Source organism: Carassius carassius, chromosome 13 (genome assembly GCF_963082965.1).
Source record: "Carassius carassius chromosome 13, fCarCar2.1, whole genome shotgun sequence".
NCBI lineage: Eukaryota > Metazoa > Chordata > Actinopteri > Cypriniformes > Cyprinidae > Carassius > Carassius carassius.
Window position 1 is genome coordinate 3,510,409 of NC_081767.1, and position 19,450 is coordinate 3,529,858.

The following is a 19,450-nucleotide window of genomic DNA, read 5'->3' on the forward strand; positions in this document are numbered from 1 at the left end:
AGCGAGGAGACATAGGGGAATCCGTCAAGTGATTCTTTATTTACACCAAACCAAAACAAAGCACATGTAGCAGAAAGGATTGACAAACAATACCTGATGAAAAACACAGGGCTTAAGAACTTAGAACCAAACGAGACACACCTGAAATCAAATCACATCATACACAAAGGAAACACCTGGGAACAATGAACATAATCAAACATGAGAGAAACTAGATCATGGGGCACGTGGAGGAGGAAAACACAAGACCCGGAGCAAAACTCAACAAAGACAGGAGCACAGGACTGGCAGAGGGTTTGGCACTCTGTAATGTTCACATCTTCTCATTAGCAAAGACTATCTTTTCTCTTTGAATTGAAATCTATGGCCCCTAAATACCTCTATGTCAACACACTTGCCTGAAAAATGTGTGGGGGACAAATTTATATTTTATTAAAAGTGGAGGGATATCTATCTATCTATCTATCTATCTATCTATCTATCTATCTATCTATCTGCTTTTTGTTCCTGACTGATTTAAATTGCAGCTGTTAATTAACCAATTATAGAAAGACGATCAGATTGATTTCTTCAGGCGACTACAGTGAGGATGGAGTGTGGTGCGGTGCTCACACAGCCCTCTGGGTAACATGTAATTACACATGCATACTTTAATTAAATAATTAGCAATGCAACTGGGAAAAAGATTTATTTGTAGTTCAGCTTTGTAGTTGAGAACCCTGCAGTGTTTGCATTATAGCAGATTATTTGCACCTAAAACATCTGTTCAAACGAACTACATCAATCCTCAAGGCCAAAGTTTCCCTCCGGTACTCGTGTGGATGTGTGCTTCAGAAATTAATTAGTGCAGTTTGGTGATGTATTTAGTATTTTAGGAGTGTTAGAGTGATGTGTGTGTGATATAGTGGGGGCAGGGTGAGTGTGTGTGTGTGTGTGTGTGTATAATCAACTAGACTGCTGCCTCCTGTGTGCCTTTGTGCATCAGGACCACTGAGGGTGAGACACTAAAGCAGGCGATCCGTCTCGGCATCTCAAGTCAGTCGTGAAGCGGAAAATAAAGATCTCCAATGGAACAAAAGCCAATATTAGCTCTGAAATCCTCACGACTGGATTATGTTTTCAGTGAGGTGTCTGCTTGTGGTCTCTGTTCACATCTGGCAGACCTGCTTCACTCCCGCTGTCCTCCTCCTCTGTTTTCTAATTTTATACTTGTCATTTTTCTCATCCGCTAAACCACTCTGCCACGGTTTCATACGAGCGATTCTAAGAACAATTATAAAGTTCTTTTAAGTCTTATGATTTTGGTCTTGAATAATGGACATACTTCTGAGCTGATTTTAAAGGAAATGGCATGTTGCAGGAATGTAGAGGAAAAACACAAGGATTTGAATCAAATATCAAAACTTTTTAGCTTAGCTCTGATGAATTTGTCCAATGTCCAAATAGAATTTCAGAGAGGCTTCTGCTTTTTGAAATCCAATTTCCCACTTGATTTTAAACTGACTTGTCTCTTTCCAAACCCTTAACATGTATCTAATACAGTCTTATCATCAAATGTTCCGCTTTCTCTAGTGAGTGGGTTCCCTTAAGCCCATAGTAACACGATATAATGCTTAGTTTTACTGATGCTGTAGTTTTTATAGAGGCGTGCAAAACACTGGCATGCTTTTATGATAAAAAAAACATGTATGAATAATTAAGTGAACCAGTATTACCATACACCATCGCACGCCTCCATGTCATATAATAAAAAGTTATTTCAAACATATATTAACCTGTCATATCAAACTGCCTCAACCAAAATGGCTGTAAATACAGTACAATATTAAAATGTATGCTGAATATGAAATGCATTAGTATGTTCCTAAAATCTTTTCCTTTTCACCAGTTTGTTTCTCACATCTGTGTTGGATCTGTGCACCCAAATGTTGGTTTTGTCATCATTGGACGGTACACGCTTTATTATGGAATATAAGTAGAGAAAAACAGTGAACTGTAAATAGAGAAAGTGGTTAAAATAATAAGTCAAACCACCTTTGCGTCATAAACCAGCAAAATATAACAAAAAAAACTTTGATCCAGATGTGGAACTGTGATGCCTGGATAAAATCTGGACAAAATAAACCATGATCAAAGCTCAAATAAACCCCAGACATTGACGTCATTAAACACAGGTTCACAATGTGTTTTAATAGTTGAATTATCAGCTGCTGAGAGCATAAAACTATAAACTAACCAGAACCACAGGTTCAAAAAATAGTGTATGCAACAATATCTGTCCTGTCTTTGGTAAATTATTGATGTTCTAGGTTTGGTGCATTTGTCGTTGGTTTACATAAGTGGCAGTGGTGCACATGAGCACACTCTACAGTACATGGGTTATGTGCACACAGAAACACGTGCTACATGCTTGAAGCTGTCTATCCAGGCCATCTTACATCTGTTTGTTGTCACACAAATTATGATTATTCTAATGTAAATGTAAGACACATCATCAATATTTTTCATTTATACAAGAAACCAGTTTATGGGTCTGTAACATGATTTTCAACCTTCTAAAATATTAAAGATTTAAAAATGTTTTATGCAGTAAGGTGAGGTAGAGTAACAGCAATTTGGGACATAGGTTAATATAGTTCCTTAAGCATAAAAAATTTTCCATGTTAGGCTATTACTATCCTTTCAGCTAATGTGGTATATTTCCGCATGTATGGCTGTTATTCTATTTGTATTCTGTGATTGCATTCCTACAGCTCAAACAGTAACACATTACCGCTCCCAATCCTAAACTTACAGGTTTGATTCTCAGGAAGTAAATGAACTGATCAAATGTATACCTTGATTTTAAAATGTCTGCCAAATACATTAATGTATGTCTTTTCCAGCTGTACTAGTTGTGTCATACCCTGCAGAACCGACTCCAGGGCGCCCCCAGCCTGCTGATGCTGGCACTAAATCAGCAGCTCAGTGAGTTGAGGTTGGATACAGGACTCACATGTGAGCAGAATAATGAGGAAGATTTGGACAGTCCCAGTGCGTCCAGCTCGGGTACTCCACAACCTCATGAATCATTTATTCTTCATAGTGTTCTGCAAAACTGTTGGACAGAACTGATATCAGATACGTATTTTTTGTTTTAGCTGAAAATATAATGGACATGATGGCAAATTTAAAATATATAGGCTGCTGTATTTTGTTTTGTGTTCTTACTAAAGCTCTGATATAGAGTTTATATGCTTCAATGGGCATAAGAACATATAAACGTAGAAACATAAAAACAATAGAACTAAATAATTTTTTGTCACCTAGTAAAAAATGTGTTTTTTTTTTAAATAAAAATCTAGATTTTATCTGCATCCTGCACCAGGATGATACTGATCATTTACCGATTTAGTCAAAGATATATTGTGCACACCTAGTTATGCAACGGTCTGGCATTTGTGTTAGGAAATGTGTTGCCATCATCTTAAGTTATTTAACAGCAGCTGGCAAATTGATTACAGAACCGTGCAGTTCATCCAGATATTTTGAATAAAACACTGAAAGCTAATAATTAATAAATAAAAATAAGATTTCAATTTATCTTGATCCCTCAGGGTTTTATGAGCAATGTGAAAGTCCGTCTCCTCCACTGCGTTCCTGTTCCTCCCCAAACCTCAGTGTCCCCTGTCACAGGTCCAGATCTGTGGGTAAGTGTTTCCTTTAATCAAATTTTAAACCAATTATTTACTTATAATATATATATATATATATATAAAATTATTATTTTTTTGGTCTTGATAATATAAGTCCCTGCAATAAAATGTAGGCCATAAACATAACCTATTTTCAAAAAGAAGCTCTCAGGAGCTTAAAGGCTTCCTCCCGGTGCCTCTCTCCCACGAAACCCATCATCTGGCACAGCTGTATCATTGGTAGAGTATAAAATGATTAAAATATTTAAATACAAACCTTTCAGGCAAATATAACTTATGTAATATGTCAAACCATTAACCTCTGGGGAAATAACCCACTCACAGCAACAGTCTAAATGTACCCCAGTTCCTCTGGAAAAGTGCAGACTTGGCAACCCTGATATATAGCTGGCTTTGAAGAAGGCTATCCTTTGCAAGGGGATCATCATATCTGACCATCCTTGATATGAAAAACCCCTGGTGTTAAGAAATGGTTTTATTTCTCATAAATCTTGTATTTCTCACCTGCTGACAGATGCCTACTTGCTGGACTGGCAGGGTCATATGGAGCCCACAGTACATGCCACCCTGCGCCGCTCGTTTTCTGTCCCGTACCCCCCACTGGAGGGTATTGCCGAGGGAACAGAGGAGGAAGAAAATGATGAAGAAAGCCCTCAGTGGGTTACAGAAAAGATAGCTGATGGAAATGAAAGCCTTACGCCAGAGATGAGCCTCAATTCTGATGCTGAGACAGATTCTGCAGTGAAGATAGATGATGGCGCAATGGAAGAAGACATCCAGCAGGCTCTGCGTGTGGAGATGTTCATCCTAGGACTACTACAGCAGCGCACCTCATATCTACAGCAGAACTCAACTCTGATCCCGATCGGTGGCATGACTTACACCCATACCCACCTAGTTACCCACAACTTGAACAATTGCAATGGCAGGAATGGGCTGCTCTATCTAAGGAAGAGAATGAGCGTGAATCCCAAGATGGATATTACATGAACCTTCCCAATGCCCAAGTTGGACCAACCTCCCTAAGTAGTGCGGAGCCAGAATCCTCCTTGGAAAGGGATCAATATGGGATATGGGAAGTCTACACTAGTAGCAACGACTCCCCTCGGCATCAGCCGGTTTACATCGAACGCCGTCCCCCAATGTCAGACACCATGAAACCCCACATTCACACCTGCTGCAATCACACCTGCGTACCTACATTGTCAATTCCAGAGTCCCATGAGCAACACCAGCCCATTCCATCCCAAAAGTGGGCCCTTCTTCAGTCCCAAGCCAGAAGGAGTCCAGAGGAAAGGTGGATAACTCTAGGATCGAGACAAACCAAGTCTTGGTCAGAGGACAGTTGTGTCTCTCAAGGATGGACCGCCCAACCGGAGCACAAATACTATACGGTGGGACGGGCAATGGGCAGGCATCATAGTGACGAATTGTTTCCATCTAATCAGCGGCTCTGGTGCTCCTCAGCATCTCATTCAAGAAGAGGATGAGGGGATATTCAGTGCACGAATCAATCAGACTAAATCAGTTACCTGCCAAGTGCACCAGTGTTCAGTTCCTGGAGTGGGACCTGAGGGTGCAAGAGCTGTCAGAGGCCATGACTGCACCGCCCAATGGTTCTGACTCCAGTCTGAGCGAGACTTTCTCTCCAGGAACCAGTTCAGTGTCCAGTGACTCAGATGAGAGCGGAGGGCTGGTCTGGCCTCAGCAAGTGCCCCCGCGCTTGCCCCCGTCCTCCTCTTCTCCACAAAATCCCTTCAATGTTGTGGTTAAGACTAAAGCCTCACATGCACTCAAAAAGAAGATCATGAGATTTCGTTCAGGCTCTCTCAAACTCATGACCACTGTCTGATTCTGGCCATGAAAATATCTGCTTATTTATATTTTAAAATTCAAATAAGAACATTATGCATTACACTTCTTAAGCCTTGACGTACTGAATACTGCTTCCAGGTCCAAGCCTCTACTCTCATTTCAAATAAGAATACTATCCCATCAGCCATTTATGAGCACTCAATTATGGCACACCTTTAAGCTAAGCTTTAAAAAACAACTCAAGGTGCACGTTCTTTGCCTTTGGGATTGGATAGTTTGGACTCAGAAACTGACATGATGTCCAACTTAACCAGATTTACACTTGTTTACAAGATACAAACCAAACCCGTTAAGCACACCAAGCCCCTAACAAGATCATAATAGTTGGGATTTAATAGAACTACTGTATGTTCATTGATTAATTCAGAAGATTTTTATATAAACCTGACTTTGTTTCTTGTGTAGAACACATTTCGTCCATACAATGGAAGTCAATGGTCACCAAAACTGTTTGTTCACCAACATCTTTCACAATATTTGTTCTGCATTAATCATAATGAAAGTCAGTTTTGAAATGGCATGAGGGTGAGTAAATAACAGAAATTTAAAAAAAAAATGGGTGAACTATCCCTTTAAGAAGGACCATGTGTCTGTTATGTTTATAAATCACTTACTTCAGTTTCAAGTTCTCAGGCATGCCCATAAATCTCTTTCTTTTCAGCACTATAGCTATATATTTTAGCTTTGCCCTACTGAATAAAGTCATTTTAAAGTCTTTGTTTTCTCGATTACTGACAAGAAAATGAAATAGGGAATGTGGAAAGAGTAAGGGTAAAGAAGATTAGGAAAGGACCCCGAGCCAGGACTTGAACTCAGGTCATCTGAAGAGTGTGGCCCATAAGGCTGTTTTAACACTACGCTGCTAATAATGATGTCACATTGTCCATTGTGTAATAATGGGAATATGTGTTCACCTGGAATTGATTCTTATTAGCTTAGCATTTTAAAAGGGGCAATTTTCACGGCTCTCCTCACACACATACACATATGACAAGATGTGCCTGGGCTAATGGAGGCATCCTTATCAGTACTACGTACCACTTTGCCTACCATGTCCCATGTCCATTCATGAGAATGAAGTCAGTTTGATGAATATTTTGTAGCATGTTTGTTGAAATGCATATGTAGTGTAGTGGAAATTTTTTCGACATTTATAGTAACTGATTAGTATTTATACTTACGAACTTTGATATCACGTAGCTTCTTTATTGGTGCCACCTAGTGCATTGGAGGACTGGAATATTTCATTTTCTTGCTGCTACACAACACAGCCAAACTCCCTTGCCTGTGCTGTACTGTGTGAAGTGTACTAAAATATGCCTTGCCTCAACATAACTTTTCACCACCTTTGATTTCATGCTCACAGTGTATTTTAAAGATTTTTCACACAGTCTTTGAAAATGTTCCTGCTTAAAGAATGATTTTAATGAAGTCTTATCCACGAGCCTTATTTTGTAAGCTGTTTTTTATAAGATTATTTTTATTTACTTCTACTATATATAGGACTTGACAGAAATTATGTAGTCAGAAGATGACATTTGTTCCCCTTTGAGTGGAAAATACAATTATCCTAGACAGGGCCATATAGCGGGGTGGGTGGGGGGGGGGGGGGATGAGAGAGTGTATACCAACACAAAACAAAAAAGTTAATCTCCAGATGGGTGTTTAAACCTTAATCTTTATTTAATATTTTCAGTATGCATACAGAATTATGTCAATTATACAGAAACGGGTATAAAAAGGGTCAGATAAGCAGTGAGATACAAATGCTACAGTAACAAAACATGAAATTATTATAATACACATTGAAAAAGCAGCAGAGGATGTAAGGCATATTAATTATGTTTATTACTCAGTTTTGACTACCTTGTAGAGCAGTTAGAAAGGTTTCTTACCCATATCCACAAACAATTTTGGTGTTGTAAAAAAAAAAAAAGGCTTTCAGAATTACTCTTTAATTGTTATTATTTTTATTTATTTTTTGCTATAAGTAACCCCACTTTTGTCAATAAATATAACAGATTATGCAGTTTTAACTTAATATACAAGATAATAATATCCAGTATAATGCTGCATTGTAAGTGTCCATAATAATGATTTACTTCGTAAATATGAATTAGCCTTTTTTTTCCTGTGTTATATCTAATTGAAAAAAGAACTTTTTTAGGCAGCTGCAGGTGGATATGCATTTATGGCCTCGAAACTCACACACATGAAACACCAAATGTTTGTGATGTGACGGTGGGGAATCTCAGCACTACTCTACCAACTTTAGTTTTAACACTCACTCTTTACTGACCTCTACAGGTTAGTCAAACTCGTGAGCAACAGGCAGTTCACAACCACGAAGGACAAACACGACTGGCAAGCTTCTCACGCTTAGCTATATAGGCTTTATAAAAAATACATATCGAAAGATTTGCCTGATTGTTATGTGTGCACCTTTGATATGTTGTTTGCAATTATTTCGGTGTGGTACATTCACCCTAAGGCTTCCACAGAAATAGAGTAACTGCGATTTTGACTGCCTTCTGTGGTAATCAATAGTTGTATTTGTATCTAAGTTAAATTGAACCCCATACATTATTTTAACTATCAAGCGGCAACCTCCTGTTTTCTGTCTGAAGCCAACACGGAAGTGACTTAAACTGTAATTCGTCAACTGGCCACTAGAGGCTGGCTGCAAAATAATTACATTTATTAATTCTGCAATAATCATCATCAAAAAAATCTATAAAAAAAATAAATAAACCCTGTATATCAAGCAACGACTTTTTTTAGGGAAAAAACTACCTGTTTCACACGAAATATGTTTCTTCTCTCTCTTTATTTATTTATTTATTTATTTTTAATTTTTTTTTCACTAGCCAATGTTCGGGCCACTAGAGAAATATTAGTTGTTTTGTTATGGCCACTGGTAGGAAGCTTTTTAGCTGTGTTTATGATCAATATACATAACAGTGACTAAAATGTTTAAGTATGTAAATAGCATATTTTGAGTTTTGACATTTGGATTGTGGTCATTGTGCTTCTTTGGGCACTACCTTAACCACCAACCAACCGGACCCAACCCCCCTGCCCCACTAAAATAACTCAAACTAAAATATGAGTGTTTACTTATGTTTTTTGCATATGTCTGATGAACTGATCAGTGAATAAGTAGTTTCCATAAGTTTTACTTATTATATCTATTCTGACATAGCTACTTATATAACATAGACATGTTCATATAAACACAGCTTCCAGAATCTGAAATCAAATTGGAGTAATTCCGGTTGGTGAAAATTAGTGCATGCACACAAACCTATAGTAAAGTATGCACTGCTGTTTTTGATTAGCTGTGACAGGACCTGGTTATGAATCGCTGTTTGCAAAATGTGTGTGTGAATGTTACGGATGTTTAAAAAGGTTATTGTTAATACAATAAAACAATATTGGTGAACATGTTTGTACATCTTTGGTGTGCAGCATTTTCCAAACATGATAAAATGATTCTTTAAACCTACAAATGATTCTAGAGAGTGGTATCTGAAGACAAAGACTACGATCCATATCTCTACGCAACCATTTTTCACAAGGGCTTCTCTCTGAACCCGTCTGTGGTTGACTTACTGGTGGCAGTCATGCTGGTTCGATGAATCGGTGCCTCGGATGCGAAGTGAAGCACACTCCGCAGCGAGCTAATCAGATTTTCCTTAAAACCGCGGCCAAGACATACATAGAGCAGAGGGTTCAGACAGCTGTTAATGTAAGCCAAGCAGAGCGTCAGCACATGGGCTAGATTCAAGTTGGCTATAAAACTCTCTGATCGTCCTTTTTTCATTAACATCATAATGTCCACAACGTTCAAAGGAAGCCAGCACAGGAAGAAGCTGAGCACCAATGCCAGGATGACACGTAGCGTGCGGGCCGACTTGTCGCTGCCTCGTCCAGAACTCGTTGTGCGGAAAACCTTCCAATGGCTGATGCAGATGATCAGGAAAGGCAGCAGAAAAGACAGAAAACAGCGGGCAAGAGTTACAGTCCATGCATAACCTATGTCACTGTAGATGCCTTTGCACGATAATTTAGTATTGCTCTCTTCATAGATTTCCATGTGAGCAAATTGAGGAGAACCGGCAAGGAGAGAGAGAATCCAGACGACCAAACAGACGCAGCGGGCCTGCCTCGTGTTTCTGTGGTTCTGGCACCACACCGGTCTGGTCACCAGTAGGAAACGGTCCAAGCTGATCACGACCAGGAGCAGAACGCTGCAGTACATCATCATGTACAACAAACCGCTGAGTAATTTGCAACCTAAAGCACCATAAGGCCAGTGCTGGTCCTGAGCGAGCGGCACCATGAGGAGAGGCAGCGATAAGCAGCACAGCAGATCCGCGATGGCCAGATTCAGAAACCACTGTGCGTTCACAGAGTTCGGCATTCGGAACGCAGTCACCCACACCACCAGAGCGTTCCCCGGGACACCCAGCAGGAACACAATGAGGTAGCAGACCAGAGCGATCCAGTGCCGAGAACCAATCCTGGACAGTGGGGAAATAGTGGGGATCACAAAAGGGGTGCAGTCTGCATCCCCCTCACACCAGTCAATAGTAGGGTAATCAGATGAATTGTCAGCTTCCCCCATTTCTGCTGTGAAATGAGAAAAAGAAAATTAACAGAAAATGTGCAAAGTAACTCAAAGCAAAAACCCTCAAAGCAGAGTCTAGTGGTTCTTTAAGAGTCTAATTATTTGTTATTTGCTGAGTGTCATTTTAAAGAGTCAAACACTGCAATGTTACATTGTTACGATGCAATTGTGTGGACAATTTCGAGGCATTTCTTAAAGTGCTACCTCTTAAAAGAAAGTGTTAAAAGTAAAGGTCATAATTTAATTTACTCTAAAGTCATGCCAAACCTGTGTGATTTTCTTTCTTCTATGGAATGTGAAAGAACAAAAAAAAATCATTAGAAAGAAATCAATAGGTTCCAGTGTTGTCTTGGGGGAATATATATATATATATATATTAGGGGTGTAACGGTACGTTTATTCGTACCGGACCGTTTCGGTACAGGGCTTTCGGTACGGTGCACGTGTGTACTGAAAGACGGATTGCAATTTTTTGTGCGCAGAACATAAGTACATTTTCGTGTTTCCAAACGAACATATTAAGTGGTGGAAGTCTCCGCGTTCAGCGCAAATCCCGCCCTGCAGCTGATTCTAAGGCCGGCGACACACTGGCTGCGTGGCGTGGCGTGAGCGTGGCGTTTCTGCTGCGTGTCAGTTGCGTGACGGCTGCTTCGCGTTTTCTGTGTCTTTACACACCAGAATCGTGCCTGACGCGGCGCTGGCGCGCTGCTGCTACTGTAGGTGACATAGAGGGAGACCGCTGAGGCGCCGACAGACCAGGATCTTGTCTTCACGACAACAATATCTATACTTCATGTTGAGCATAAATATAAAGCCTACTGATAAAGGACACCGTCAACAGTATTGACGGAAAAATAGACTATGTTTGACAGGTGCAATATGCCAGTGTGTCACCGGCCTAAGGTTTTCAAAAGGCATCACGCGAGTGTAAACATCACTACAACTAGGAAAAAAACGATTGTAATTCAAACGCAGCTCCCGTCAGCATTTAAACAGACCTTTGCTCTTAATTCAGATCGGTCCAACGCAATAACGAAATCTGAGTAGGTCTAAAAACTGAAACTGTTCATGCTGCACTTTACACTTTGGAAAAGTTATATATATATATTTTAAATATGAGCAGGCCTAAAAGCTGGGATTGGTAATGCTGCACTGTAATCATAGTTATTTATTTATATTTTTCTTTATGTTTTATGATATTGGTTTGAGACAGAGTATTTTATTTAGTGGAGAACTTTGCAGCAGTATTTTATTTCTTATTCTCTTATATATATACATATATATATATAATATATATATATATATATGTATGTATATATATATATATATATATATATATATATATATATATATAAAAGTATTTTAAAAAAGTGTAAACAAATTGTTAAAAAAAGTTTATAGTAATAAACAACCTGCAGTTTAATGTTTGCAATTCTTTCCCTTACTGTACCGAAAATGAACCGAACCGCTTTAAAACCGAGGTACGTACGGATCCGTGATTTTTGCGTACCGTTACACCCCTAATATATATATATATATATATATCAAATAGTTCCTCAGAAAATTTATAATTTTTTCTTTTCATTTTCTTTTTTTCTCTTTACACATTGGAATAATACATAAGTCTAACCATAATCATGTTGAAAATTTATGAAAATAAACTATAAATACCTCTCAGAGTTTCTGGCTGTGAAGTGCTGAACTGCTGCACAGGATGTGATTCAGCTCGTCTATTTTTGCACCCCTTATAGCCAGGAAATTATTGCAAAGCGCTGTTTGCCAAACCTTTTCCTTAGCGATGTTGTGTAAGCACTTTTTACACAAGGTTTGATGCCGTTGTTGGTCTTTAAACTTTTTAAACTTAAAAGGTGTCAGTGGAAGACTCATTCAGAACTGGAACAGAGAAGATTGACGTCTGTCCAGCTTTATCTGAATCAGCAGATATTGTTCTTTTTTTTAAATTTCATATTATTGTCTTGCGATTGGACAGAACAGAACTGTTAGATAAGATTCTGAACTAAAAATAATTTTCAGTAGTGGTCCTGATGCATTTTATTGTTTTAAATTAAATTTTTATTTAGTAATAATCATTTGAAGAAAAACATTGTGTGTACATATTGCAAAGATGAAAGATGAATGACAAAGATGCAAAACTTGTTTCTTTTTGGAATAAACATAAACAATGCACTGTTTTATTCTACTCAGAGGTGCACTTAATGATTAAAATGCAGATAAACATGACAGAAATACAAAGAAAAGGGACAAATACCACATAAAATTAGGGTTGAAAGAAATGTGCCATTACAACACATTTCAACTCCTCTGTAACGCAACACTGTCACAGATGATACGTATGTGCGTGTGTGTGGCGTCACTAAAATTCATGTTTCTGTTATTCTCTTTCCCCTTTTTTGATGAATTCATTACAATTTTCCAATCTGCGTGATAAAGGGAGAGTATGAAAATGCTGACTGGTTTAAACCCCAAAATACAGCAACTAATTATTGCATTCAAAAACACAACAAACTGTGGAGACACGGTTCTACAGTGATGATAAGAAGCAGAAAAAACTAACCTATGCAAGACTGTTATGAGTAACTAGTACAACATATAATTTCATTTCTTTACATTTCTTCACAAGGTTCTGTTGCTCTTTTTTTTCTAGCCTACAGAAAGTGTCAGTTTGTCATCTTGTGCAATCACAGTGAGACCACAATCAGCTGCATGATCCCATTAGTTCTTCTGAAACAGCTCTTCAGGTTAGCATCGTCTAGTCGTTTCCTGAAGGACCACGAGGACAGGATGAGTTCAGTGGGTGTCAGTTCAGAGATGAAGCACTCTCTGGAGGTAGAGTCGGGGTGTCGTCCCTGAAGTCATCTGTTTGAAGATCTACAGGACAGACCGAGAGAGAAAATGAAACAAAACCAAAGCAAGCAGACCCCTCTAATCTAAAGAAACTGAAAATTAGCATTAATGAGTTCACACAGCAGTGCATAGCCCTCTTTGACAAAGCTGCTCTGGAAGACTTCAAAAACACTTGGTGTTTCTGAAATATTTTGGTGTTGCAACAATCCATTTTGTCCTATAACCGCAACAGTTACTTGCTGTTTAAAATTTGGGTTAGGAGCTGAATAGAGAAGTATTAAAGACAGAGATCTCCACAGCATCTGAATGCTGATCATTCCACACATCTCCTGCACTATTTGTGTTTATTTATTGGACAGTTTTGTTAATCTGAGCATGATTTCATCTACCAGTAGAGTTCTGCAGGGATGGCATAGTTTTGAAAAGCCAAAACCTAGAAACCTAGAGCACTTCCATTTCCATCGTCCTGACATCAGTGGATTTTATTTATTTATTTATTTTTTTATGGGTTTTAGGTTAACTGTCTGGCATAGATTCTGTGGTTATCACAAGCTCAAGTGGCTTAATAAGACTGCAGAGGTTGTCGGGGGCATTAAATGTCATCTTACCCATTCATCTTCTTGCTAGTTGCTTTCAATCGCACTCTTGCAAACTATTCTTAAATTTTCCAACTTGTAGATTTCAAATAAAGACTGAAAGAGTTGTTGGAAGCTTAAAGGTGGTGATGTTGAAGTCATTTGACCTTAGTGTAGTTCATTTATAGCCTACGTTTAGCTTTTTACTTAAAAGTTGTGTTTATTTCTAAAGATTATCATTATGGACAAAGCATGTAAGAATCATAAACTTTTGTTGGTCACAGAGCTTATTTTCTCCATTAATCCAACAGCCAGTGAAAAAAGCCTAACTTAAAGCTTAACCCACAAAAATACGACATCAATTCAATGTTTAATTCAACTGATAACAACTGATTTCCCACTCAGTTACCCCCAAAAGAAGGCAAAACAATTTGTGTGGGTCTAGTTATTGTTCTGAATGGTCATGAGAGTACCTAACAGAGAAGTGTTCTGCTGGTGGTTTTCAATAATAGAGCTCTCTTCCTCATCCTCCCCCCAGTCAGCGATGTTAGCAGGTGGGATGCACTGCTCCAAGAACAGATCTTCATCTTCATCGAAGTCCATGTCTTCTGGAGGCCAGCGCAGCTCCCCGCTCTCCACCTCGCTGACGTCAGTCGGCTCCACCACGATGGACGGCAGGCGCTCCTTCCCCTGCGGCGTGCAGGTCAGACAGCCTTCAGTACTCAAAACTACTTCCACTGGATCTGGAAAGATCTGCAAAATTAAGCAGAAAGAGAGCAGGAGAAACCTTGAGTATTGAATGGTGTTTGCACTACAGTGGTTTCTGCTTGGCACATGATTAATGTCACAATCTGCATATGGGCTCTTTGTGGTCTCTGTTACTTACGAACTACTAAGGCAAACAGCAGTTATCCTCAAATAAAATGTAGATAAGAATTGCTACAACATGAACACCTTATATGTCGAAGACAGATGTTAGATATAAGTGTAGATGTCACTCAAATAAGGCAAAAACTGTTCCGGTTTATCTGAATTTACCCTACTTTTTTACAAACTAAAAGATATTAGGATGAAAGATGGTTTGGTTACCTGAAAGGGCAGTCTGTCCCCTTTTCTCTGAACTGGATATTCATCCATGGCCTGGGCTTCTGGGTACCCCATCTCTCTGTTATATAGTGAGACCATGACATATGGGAAAAAAGAATTACACTTTGGAACAGTCACAGCTACTATTCATTGCTCTCATATACTCACTACCCACTAGATTTCAGCTGAATGTATCACTCTGTTTGAGCATTAGTGATGAGGTAACATATAGAGCTTTTGAAAAAAAAGTATGCAAATTTAGATATACAGTACAATTTCTGTACTTTATCGTTACACCAGTAGGTGTAGTAGGCAAGTGACTATGACTGAATAACTGAATGAATGGTTCAACGGGTTCTTTCAAAACACTGCTTCATTCAGGAATTAAATACCTCTGAATAGTATATCAGCATGCAATTTTTATAATTTCTACTATACTTATAGGGTATAAACAGTAAGAGTATTAGGCTATTCCAAATTCAGTTTCTGTGAATAAATTACGGCATCATTTACTCAACGGATTCATAATTCTAAGAAACGGGGCGGTCTAGTTTGTTGGAGTATGTGCGATTTGCTTATCACAGTTGCTCCCAGGTGACCTGTGACTAATCGTTCCTCTTTCAAGCCTCTGCTGAACGGCCGGATTACAATGCTTATAACAGACAGTCAGGGAGCGATTATATCAAAATGGATTATGCTTTCATGAAGTCATTTTTCATTAGCAATAGATTGGATAAGAGCATGGCATTATGTGTCAGCGCTGCATATTTGAAATCTACAGTACATAAAGAATATTGTGCATTATGCACTGCATGTCAACAGTAATAACAAATAATGGTGCAAAATGATCACAGCTGATATTAATGCTGATTCAACAAGTTGGGAGCATTGTATTATGGGATGTATAATCTGTGCAGTATGTGTATGTATAACGTATGATACACCCAAATGGTGATTTTTTTTTATTCCCTTTGATGTGCTGAGTAGGCAAAATGTAGACACCTTTATCCAAAGATTGCTTTTAACTAAATATATATTAAAATAAATTTATTTTTAGTTTCAAAAATACATTTCATTGAGATGCAATGTTTATAAATGCACACACACACACACGCACATATGTGTGTGCACGAGTTTGACATTAGTAGATGTCATAGTAACTTTTGAGAGAGCGAAAAGTGTTTTTTAATTATTTTTTTTTAAATCTTCTTAAAGTTTACATGACCTACACCTTTTTGTGTGAAGGATGTTTCTTCATTTCTTTGTCTTTCCTGTTGCAAATCTATTTATATTCTCTGGACAGGGATTAAGGAGGCCTGAAGTCCTGATAAACAAAATCCTCTTTTTGACTTCCACAGTGTATGCTGTGTGTGCGTGTGTGTGTGTGTGTGTGTGTGTGTGTGTGTGTGTGTGTGTGTGTGTGTGTGTGTGTGTGCGTGCGTGTGCGTGTGTGTGTGTGTGTGTGTGTGTGTGTGCTCTTGTTTTTGTGACATATCAGGACACAACTCTGTATAATGACATGGGTATGACACAGGTATTACAAGGAGAGGGTGACTTATGAGGACATAACCCATGTCCCCATTTTTCAAAACGCTTATAAATCATACAGAATGATTTTTTTTTTTTGAGAAAGTAAAAATGCACAAAGTTTCCTGTGAGGGTTAGGGTTAGGTGTAGGGTTGGTGTAGGGCCATAGAATATACAGTTTATATACAGTATAAAAACCATTACACCTATGGGATGAACCCACTTTTCACAAAAACAAATGTGTGTGTGTGTGTGTGTGTGTGTCGGCTTAAGCCATCTGAAACAGAGAAGTATAGTGAAATGGAGGTCAGCTCTCTCTGAAAAGCAACAACCTGCTTACAGTTTGCAGTTCACTGTGTCAAAATAATAAAATAACATTTTAATGCCTGATTCAATATCTGAACATTTTCATCTTTTCCAAAAGGAGACCGTATTAAATAGGAATAAATTAGCTTAAAGGGGTTAATTTTGCTGTAATGACCAGCTGACTAACCTGATATCTACTTAGCAAATAAATACATATAATGATTTTGGATTTAAAACACAATTCATTATTCATTATTCACTACTCTTTCAGTCAGTTCACCAGAAAAAGGAACTGAATTACTGCTTTCATATTTGCGAAAACAGTGGTTTTCACACACATTCACACACACACACACACGGTGGACGTCACATCTCCGCCCAGATCTCTGTGGCGACAGCTGCCTAGCAGTTAGCGGTGTAATCCTGCCCACCCCTCCTGCTGTCTGTGGTAAGTCATTAACAAGCTAACGGAGCAGATCTGGCTCTGGCACGAGGCAGCAGCTCTGTGTGCTGTTGACAGGTTAGTGCACAGATTGAGGACACACAGTCTCTTATTCAGCAGCTGGTCTTTAACACACCTTACAGCCATTACCTACATGCACACTCATCATTTAGAGGCACATTTAGAGTGGTCATATATAACTCTAACCAATATTATGATAAATACAATGAATGCACTGTAAGTTGTTTTGGACTAAAATGCAATAATTCGATAAAATACTTTATTGTTTATTTATTTGTTTGTTTGTGTGTTCCTTAAAATATAAGGTAACACTTTATTTTAGGGTCTCTTAACTAGATGCATATTAGCATGCATATAACTAGAATATTAGTCATTTATTAGTACTAATTAAGCACATATTAATGCATTATTCTCCATCCCTAATCCTACCGAATACCTAAACTTAGCAACTACCTTACTATCTATTGATGAGCAGCAAAATGGGAAATTGTCGAGGGAAAAGTCATAGCAAAAAGTGAAAAGTGTTCCCTATTCTAAAGTGTTACCAAATATGATATAGAACAAAATCAGAAGCCTTTTCCACACTCACACACCTAGAATGGGAAAATAGAGAATCAGTCAAGTAATATTTATTTGTATAGTGCTTTTTACTGTATATTGTTTAAAAGCAGCTTTACAAAAAATCATGACAATGTTTATAATATCTTCAGGCCTTTTAGTCACATTTAGCAGACAATCAAGCATTTAACATTTGCAGTAGACCTCTTATATTTTTACATGTATGCAAATGAAGTGGGACATACAGTATATATCGAACTACTGTATACAGCTGTGCGATAATATAAATTATATTTTGCAACTAAATAAAATTGAGGCAGATTTGTTATATACAGTAGTGTATACCACTTTACTGTATACTGTATGTATGTGGATACATTTTAATAGAATTTATCTCCACCTTTAAATGTAGAGCTGTACAATAACACACTTTACATTTAGCAACAATATAACAAAACAATCAAGCAGCCAATAATTGTTTAATTATGGTTTATATAATATATATATATATATATATACTGTATATATATATTTACACACACAATTATATCGCTAGGGCATAGAATGGATATGGCAATATAAAATGTTTTGCAGTGCAATCTGGCAGGTGTCAGACATGTACCAGAAAACTAATTGTTTAATTAATTAATATGGGAGCATATATATATATAGTGTATGTGTGTGTGTGTGTGTGTGTGTGTGTGTGTGTGTATTAATTTGGTCACAAATTAAATATGTAGCACTACCATTTTAAATACTTTTCCTTTTAAACTGCTAACATTATTTACAGTGAAAATTCAAAAGCATCACCATTTACATACATGGAATTAAGCTATGAATTCAGCGTGGCTAAAAAGGCATAAATGTTATACGTAAGTGTTTGTCCCCCAATACAGATTTTAAACACATGCAATCTGTTCAGTCTTGCACAACAACAGACACAAAAAATTAGTATGGAGTCCTACCCATCTGTGGAAAGGCATCCATCCTCTTGGGTGGTGCAGAGCTCCACGCTGTCCATGCTGGGTATGATAATAGGGGGCAGAGAGGGGCAGCTCCCACAGCACTGCCCCTCCACAGGCCCTATCGGGGGACACTGTTCTTCCAGTGCGATGCCTGGGAAATAGTTAATGCTGGGCGCAATAGGAAAAATACTGCAAGCTGATACTCCAATCAAAGCACGTCAAGCAGTCATTTCCCGCTATGTTTTTTTTTTTCCCCTTGCCTTACAGTCTTTATCCTAAAGCCCTCGCCTGTCCCCTCTCCCCCCACCTCTCTCTCTCTCTCTCTCTCTCTCTCTCTCTCTCTCTCTCGTCCTGAGCAGAGGAGAAAGGCTTTATAGAAGAGCTGGATTAGTGTCTCTGTCGATTAGTACGGCAGGGCCGGTGACGTCAGAGCAATGAGTGGACTCAACCGGTCTGGCACTCGCCAGGTGTGCACTTACTAGTCTGCATGGATCTAATATCAGCCTAATGCTGATTTAAGTTCAGAACTGGCTTCCTTACACATGTACTGTGTTATTTATTAAATGGAATTGCCCATCTCCACAATTCTGGGAATTAAGTTGCATTTAGGGAGGGAGGGCCTGGATATATATAGCTTGAGCTCAGTCATCTGTTCCTATACACTCACGGTGATCAGATGAGTGGAGATGTGCAGAAGTCCAAAACAAACACTATTTAACTGACCTATAGCATTTTAAGACCCCACACCTTAACCTGGTTCCCTAACCTACACAAAAATATCTATCTATCTATCTATCTATCTATCTATCTATCTATCTATCTATCTATCTATCTATCTGGTCATCTATCTATCTATCTATCTATCTTATATGGTCTGCTATAAGAGTAATGTATGTATGGAGAAC

General features: G+C 38.4%; 1 protein-coding gene and 1 pseudogene across 2 annotated transcripts; one reads left to right on the forward strand and one right to left on the reverse strand.

The window, feature by feature from the left end:
• The first annotated feature begins 218 nt into the window (after positions 1-218).
• Positions 219-5,837, forward strand: LOC132155493 (dapper homolog 3-like; annotated as a pseudogene).
• Positions 5,838-8,623: 2,786 nt separating this feature from the next.
• On the reverse strand, positions 8,624-12,029 carry LOC132155840 (C5a anaphylatoxin chemotactic receptor 1-like). Of its 2 annotated transcripts, none has more exons than XM_059564572.1 (2): positions 11,872-11,931; positions 8,624-10,199 (listed from the first exon to the last, which is right to left on the reverse strand). In XM_059564572.1, exon 2 carries the CDS (start codon positions 10,195-10,197, stop codon positions 9,142-9,144), a length of 1,056 nt encoding a protein of 351 aa, XP_059420555.1. In that variant the 5' UTR covers positions 10,198-10,199; positions 11,872-11,931; the 3' UTR covers positions 8,624-9,141. The 2 variants fall into 2 exon arrangements, with proteins under 2 accessions (XP_059420555.1, XP_059420554.1); XM_059564571.1 differs by having other exon boundaries at positions 8,625-10,202; positions 11,872-12,029.
• Positions 12,030-19,450: the final 7,421 nt, after the last annotated feature.

Bases quoted from the DNA above. Each gene is read 5' to 3' on its own strand.
- LOC132155840 (XM_059564572.1), bottom strand. From the start codon at position 10,197: ATGGGGGAAGCTGACAATTCATCTGATTACCCTACTATTGACTGGTGT.